At 31.8% G+C, this 6,769-nt stretch overlaps 2 protein-coding genes across 3 annotated transcripts; both read right to left on the reverse strand.

Moving 5' to 3' along the window:
- Positions 1-168: 168 nt before the first annotated feature.
- LOC122577001 (dynein beta chain, ciliary-like) lies at positions 169-1,978 on the reverse strand. Its single transcript, XM_043748016.1, has 3 exons — positions 1,750-1,978; positions 992-1,228; positions 169-528 (listed from the first exon to the last, which is right to left on the reverse strand). The coding sequence occupies exons 2-3, from the start codon at positions 1,193-1,195 to the stop codon at positions 412-414; spliced, it is 321 nt and encodes a 106-aa protein (XP_043603951.1). The 5' UTR covers positions 1,196-1,228; positions 1,750-1,978; the 3' UTR covers positions 169-411.
- A 209-nt stretch (positions 1,979-2,187) lies between these two features.
- LOC122577004 (dynein axonemal heavy chain 9-like) lies at positions 2,188-6,746 on the reverse strand. 2 transcript variants are annotated; one of them, XR_006319995.1, is made up of 4 exons: positions 4,074-6,746; positions 3,653-3,780; positions 3,412-3,525; positions 2,188-2,936 (listed from the first exon to the last, which is right to left on the reverse strand). XR_006319995.1 is itself a non-coding variant. In XM_043748021.1 (4 exons), exons 1-3 carry the CDS (start codon positions 5,580-5,582, stop codon positions 3,471-3,473), a joined length of 192 nt encoding a protein of 63 aa, XP_043603956.1. In that variant the 5' UTR covers positions 5,583-6,746; the 3' UTR covers positions 2,188-2,936; positions 3,412-3,470. The 2 variants fall into 2 exon arrangements, 1 of the variants encoding a protein (XP_043603956.1); XM_043748021.1 differs by having other exon boundaries at positions 5,574-6,746.
- Between the last annotated feature and the right edge of the window lie 23 nt (positions 6,747-6,769).

Here is a 6,769-nt window from a genome sequence, read left to right on the forward strand (position 1 = left end):
GCCATTCAGTAATGTACTCGTAAATTATTATTACATATAAAGTGTTAGGAAATTAATAAGTTTTATGTTTATATTTTTTCCAAAAATCACCTTCCATCATCTTTTCCAAAAAATAATACAGTACAAATAGTGGAGATGCGATATAGAGATACCATTGATAGATTGATTTTATAAACATTTCAATGTAATAAATAGTTTAATAAAAGGTAAAACATAATAGTTGTTTTCATTCACACTGATGTCTTATGATAAATTAAATTAAATAAATGACTTAAGCTTTATCAAGAATGTGCTAAATTGTCTTGCTTCTAAGAACCTGGTGGAAACGGATCTCAAAGCGCCCTGTAGCGAGTTTTGAAACCAATTGATCAAAGTGTTGTTTACGATTGCTAGAAATTGTCTACCTCTGTTTCATAATGTTGCACCAACGGGAGACAAGCAAAGAACGCATTTTAGCAAATTTCGAACTCGATTGATGAAAAATTTCCAGCAATTTTCTTTGGTGTCTATTATACCGGTTTGTTTTACCTACGAAATAATAAAACGTCTATATACCATATTAGGATAAAAATTGAACCAATACATAAGCCAAATATATAATAGCTGCATTGAAATACCTCAGTATTAAAGATATTATTTATATGAGTACCAATTTACAGGACAAAGTTTAGATTCAGACTATGATTAAGTCATAGCTCAAACTTTAGAAATATAAAATTATTGATACAGAACATTCTGACGTAATATGATACAAACAACGAAATTGTACAGTTGCGCCACACTGCGAGAATCTGGATGAACTCGACATAGAAAATGCTATCTGAAAATAATTTACACATCACAGACGCAAATATAATCGCAGCTGTGCAGAATAAGTCCAACGTTTCGTTGTAGACAATGAAGAAAAATACAAACAGATATTTTCCTGATAATTGGATCGCGATCCAAATATCGCAATGAAAGTGTTTTGTTTTCAAATAGGAAAACGTACCTCAGTTCTTAAGGCGTTCGCGATATTATTTGCCTCTTCATCGGCGAATAATTCGGAGATTTCGCCAAAAGCGAGCATATCGTTTATAAGTACGAGAAATTTTTCATCGGCGATATGAGAATCAGTCATCACGAAAGTTATTTCGAATCCTTTCAATCCAGATTTCAAATATAAACCTGATAAATCGCCTCTTAAATCAGTCATCGAATAATCTGTTCGTAATTGTATCTGAAAAACCTAAAATGTAAAGGACTTTGATTAATTTTTACGTAAAGAGATTGCTTACATGTTAAGTATACGTGTTGATATTAACTTGAAACTAATTAAAAAAAATTTAATCTATGAAAGTTCACAGTTAATTTTTATCCTTCATCTATCTCACATTCTTCAAATAGCAGAGATTCACCCAAAATACTCTTGGATAAATCGCATGAAATAAGAATTAAGTCATACTAGCGTTACCAGCAACCTCGCGGCAGCCGAATATTAATCTAATCTAACCTATAAGTCATTGTTTTATCTTTTTCTACTTATATCGAAGATAATTAGCATCAATAAATCAAGTTTAGGTCGGGATATATAAAATTATGACCACCCATGTGCCAAAATGAAATTTATCGAAAACTAGATTTGATTGAAATTTTTTGTAAATATCTCGGAAACGAAGACCGACTTATGTGTATAGAAAAACGTTGTTTAGAATTTTGATCCTGATAATATATTTTTAGTTCGTTGAAATTTTCTAGACGTATAATTACCTTTACTGTTCTATTACTGTGTTAATTGTTCACTTTTTACGTTTCTTTCATAATAGGTAAATGTTTCATTTTTCGTGTCTGAAAAGGTGGTGATTTTTATGGAAAATCCGCACAGGTACTCAACTCTTCTTAAAGATAAGGATTAGTTAGAATTGCAGGGTGTTGGGAATTTTGCAAATAATTATTATAGAAGTATCTCTAAGCCTGCGATGAAGGACGCAAGGCTACAAAGAGATTGTTTTCCGCTTCCTTCAACACCAACAAGCAATGCGTTTCCTCTTGCGACTTATTTTTTTTTTTTTTTTTTTATATTGTTTATTTTTAATTGTACAATTTGTCCAGTGGGACATTAGGTAAAATGATGTAACATGTGATTGAATAGCATGTGGATGGTTACCCCCAGCGGGGTGCCATCTTCCTGTTTTGCGACTTATTTGACATAGCATACATTGCCGCTACCTACTCGAGGATAAAAAAATATATATTGGAATAGAAAAAAGAAATAGTAAAATATATAAAAAATTCGAATATTCTAATTAGAATAAATATAGCTTTTACTTGTTTTATCAATTAATTTTAATTCAAAAAACATATATTTGTACTGGAGATAAAAATGTGTTTTATTTACAAAGGTTCTTACTCACGAATTAGAAATTAATTGACATTAAACTTTAGTAGTACTCTGCTATATACAATGTAAAATAAGTTCTTATGTTATCCATTTTTACAATCGAAGAGTTTTTTTTTTATTTGTTAGTAATTTACAATCAATTCTCGCATTGAGAATTTTCAGTAATTTTCTCTGGCGTGGCGCAGTGACATGGCTAAATATTTATAATAAGTTAATGCTTATTATAGATAAGTATAATTATAAACAAGTATTATAAATAAATAAATATTACTTAATATAAACATCTAGTTAAATCTTGTGCTTAGGTCTAACGTGTAGTGTTTTCTTAGCTTGCGGATCTGGTCCGACGTATTAAGTAATTTAGTAATTAGGGGGTTTCGATGTTTGTTGACTCTTTTGCTATATCTGTTGCTATATTTTGTTATTTCTTCTTTGACTGTGGGTATATTGAGGTCGCGATGTATTATTTCGTTGGTGACATACCAGGGTGCATTTATTAGGGATCTTAGCGTTTTCCATTGGAAGCGTTGAAGTATCTCAATGTTGGAATTACTTGCTGTTCCCCATAGTTGGATTCCGTAGGTCCAGACAGGGCAATCGAAGAGTGAAAGCAAAAAAAGTTGTGTGGAAAACAATGTTTCATGTACCAAAACATTGTATGGAAATATTGTTTATGTATAGCGTGTAATTTATATGTCAAAATTAGCAAGTATGTTGTAAGAATAGATGAAGTTTTATATTATCAATAAGAAAAGATCTAAATTTAACCTATCCTGTAGTAAACAAAATGAGAAACGGTCCTTCACATCGGAATGTGACATTTTGTTTGTCACATTCTATACCGGAGGAACGTTTATTTCGAGCTATAGTCAAAAGATTTATAGATTGTCACAATTTCGAATGCTTATATTTACAATGACTATGATTTGTTTTATTGTAACAATTTGACAAAACTATTAACTTGAATATTATTTATATTTTTTTATATAACATATTATATAATTTATATTTTAAATATAAATTGTTATTACCAGTTCGTTATAATTAACCAGATCTTCATCCAGTAACTTCGTCAATTGTTGCCAATCTTTTATTGGGATATATTTTGGTTCGCCGATTCCTTCCGCAAAATGACAATATATTTCCTGTGATAATAAATGATATTGTTAAATTTATCATTGTCAAAAATTAAATTAAGAATATACGTAACAAAGACCTATTTACTTCTCTTTTATTTATAATAATTAATACTATTGACTTTTTTAAACTTACTGCTGAAAGGCTTTTTCATCTTCAGCACTGATTAATTTATCCGAATACACTCTTGTTGTTTCATGAACGTACAATCTCATCAAATGATTTCCAGACGGAACAGTCTCACCGTGTGCAAACAGTATGCCCTTAAAGAAAGAGTAAATCTTTTTTATATCAAATATTTATTATTAAATATAATATTAAATATTTTTTAAAGAGATTTTTATCTCAATAAGTTGAATTTCATGGTAACTACTTCGGTTACGTAAATTCGGTTATTTCAGTGCGGTTGACGTATACAATCGTCGTGTAAAATAAAAAATTACCATTTGCTATAAAAACTCAAAATGTATATACTTTACTGTGTGTACCGGCTATTCCCCGAATCCTTTTGTGTATTTTATTCTATTATCTTTTGGCAATTTTTCAGTTTAATAACCTTTCTAACGATCGATGAGTTGTTAATTTTGTAGTCCAAGGCAATTCCAATTTCCCCGTGAAGGTGCCATTTACTGATGAGACTATATTTCGTAAATGTGGAATAACAAATATACGTAAGGAATATTTCCGGGCACACGAAAGTACAGGCGCATTAAGAGATGGTTCGTGCAGGATGGTGCACCACCACATTCTACCAACGCCGGTACAAGAGCACTTGACCAGCTGTTTCGGAAACAGGTAATCGGTCGAGGAGGATCTGTGCTTTGACCTGTTCAGTCCTAAGATTTAAATCCTCTTTACTTTTAGTACTGGGGATACAGGAAGACACAATACAGTAAAATTTTAAGAGAACAGTCAGGCTCTGTTTACAAGAAAACGGAGGACGTATCGAACATCTGTTGTAAGTTGTTGTGTTTTTTGTGGACACTCGCAGCCGAGAACAATCGCGGTGCGTGTGTGATTTTGTTGTGGACGACCCCTACGACTTCTACGAGATAAGCTACCGAGATATGTATCGTTCGGATTGAGGATCATCAGATCAGAGAGATCTCTCTATATCAGATTCCGAAATTATGTTGGATAAGCTAAATAAGATAAATTACCATAATGGCCGATTCAGCGAAGATATTAATGACGCGTATAAATATAAACGTAACAAAATCCACTCTTTTTTTTATACGTGGGGAAATTCTCATAGCCACCGCGCTTCGCATCCACCCACCCAGTTTACGACATAGTCAAGTATACACATGTTCGAAGAGTCTTTAATTTTTTTATTTATTCGGAGATAAAGCTTCCTATGGAAAAATATTACTGTGCTAACGTCACCAGTTTGGAAACACTTTACACAAAAAAGCATATTAATTTTAAAAGGTAAACTGCAGCAAAGAGCAATACATTTCTATGGTTTTAATTAAGATTTTGTCACTTTAATTACTTGCTTCCTTGAAATAAATCTGACTCGAAAGATGTTTGAGAGATCACGTAGATTAAATACGTAATGAAATTTGACTGCTGTTGGTAGGAATGTTGTTGAAATTTTATGGAGACAGTACAATGATGCATTTAATAATGATTCTGTAATTTTTGTCAGCGCTAAGTTCAATTTGTTGATAGGATTCATTAGGTGTTGTTCTAGCATTTGGAAAACTGCAATAAAAAGAAATTTTCAGTTGATAGAAAAAGATTTTTGTAATAATAACTTACATATAAGTTATATTTCCAGAAATCCTATATACATATTCTATATCATATACAGGGTGATGCACGTAAATCGTGACAGCTGAATATATTTTTTTTATTATTATTTAATTTATACTTTAAAATTTGTCCAGCTAGACATTTGTTAAATTTTTCTTTTCTTTTTTTTTGAGTACTTGCCGATTTCTTCTTTGACCATCGGTATTTTAGGTCTTTACGTATATCCTCCTTTCCGACATTCCATGGGCCGTTCACTATTGTTCTGAGTATTTTCTAGACGGAACACTGGTTTACTTACCTGACTCATTGCAGCTGTCTCCCATAGTAGTATCCGTACGTCCAAATTGGTTTTATTATCGTTTTGGATATTTCCAATTTATTTCCTATGCTGAGTTTAGAATTTCGACTAGTACATCTGTTTCCTTTTTATCCGTATTTTGTCTATAATTGATTTAGTATGTTGCTTCCATGTAAGTTATGAGTCTATGTGGAGTCTTAGTATTTAACATGCTTTATTTATGATATGTGCGTGCCATTCAATTGAATATTAGGTGCTTTCCGTTCTCGTATTGTAAATGTAATATGGTTAAATTGACTGGAGTTTATTTTTATTTGTTTCTCTTGCAGTCATTTTTCTATTTTTCTGATACGCTCTGGCAATAATATGTTAAGTTTATATCCGAACATCCTATGAATGAGCATTCCCAAGATGTTCCCGAGACTAAAATTTTGCATGTCCTAGCAACGTCCATTTCTGAAGTCTTACAAATGTCCTTGAGACTTAAATTTTGCATGTTCTAGAACCATCTCTCCCGAAAGTCCTACGAATATTCTTAAGGTCAAATTTCGAATATTTTACTAATATGCATTTCGTAAATCTAAAGAATTAAATATCAGATGTTATAAGAACAATCGTTTAGTAGGTTTTACAGATAAAAATTTCACTTTACAGATTAAATTAAACATTTAGATTAAACCACAGATATTACAAGAACACCCGTTTTCTAGGTTTCACAGTTAAATATTGAAATGTTTTTAGAACATTCATTATAAAAGTACAAGGTTTCCAATTCCATGAACTTTTGCAATTTCCGCAAAGTTTCCATGTTTAGGCTATACACGCACTAGAAATTCTAATTTCAGGAAGTAGTAAGGCAATAAATTGTTTAAATTTCAATCACCAAGAATCGATGTCTAACTATTCATAGCTAGAACAAGACGTTCTGAAAAGATGTGCTGCAAGACGTAAGTAAATGATTCCCTATTCAAAAGTAAGTCCAAAATGTACAATGACAATTTGTTACGTCGCGTGAAACGCCTCCGCACGACGTTTCTAGTTGCCTGGCCGCCAAGGGTCTGCACTGCTATTCAGACCCCCAATAAACCTAAGGACCCACCATAAACTTCCGTTTTTAGTTTACCTTTTGTATTAGTATTGATCACTAACTTCTATCGACCTTGAAGGAATCGTTGTTCCTGTAAGTTTTTTTTTTT

This window comes from Bombus pyrosoma, linkage group LG17 (genome assembly GCF_014825855.1).
Source record: "Bombus pyrosoma isolate SC7728 linkage group LG17, ASM1482585v1, whole genome shotgun sequence".
NCBI classification, from domain to species: Eukaryota; Metazoa; Arthropoda; class Insecta; order Hymenoptera; family Apidae; genus Bombus; species Bombus pyrosoma.

Excerpts from the sequence above, each read along its gene's own strand:
- LOC122577001 (XM_043748016.1), bottom strand. The coding sequence starts at position 1,195 with ATGACTGATTTAAGAGGCGATTTATCAGGTTTATATTTGAAATCTGGA. Across the intron at positions 529-991 it reads CGAACGCCTTAAGAACTGAG|GTAAAACAAACCGGTATAAT; the intron begins GTACGTTTTCCT and ends ATTATTTCGTAG.
- LOC122577004 (XM_043748021.1), bottom strand. Across the intron at positions 3,526-3,652 it reads GATGAAAAAGCCTTTCAGCA|GAAATATATTGTCATTTTGC; the intron begins GTAAGTTTAAAA and ends TTATTATCACAG.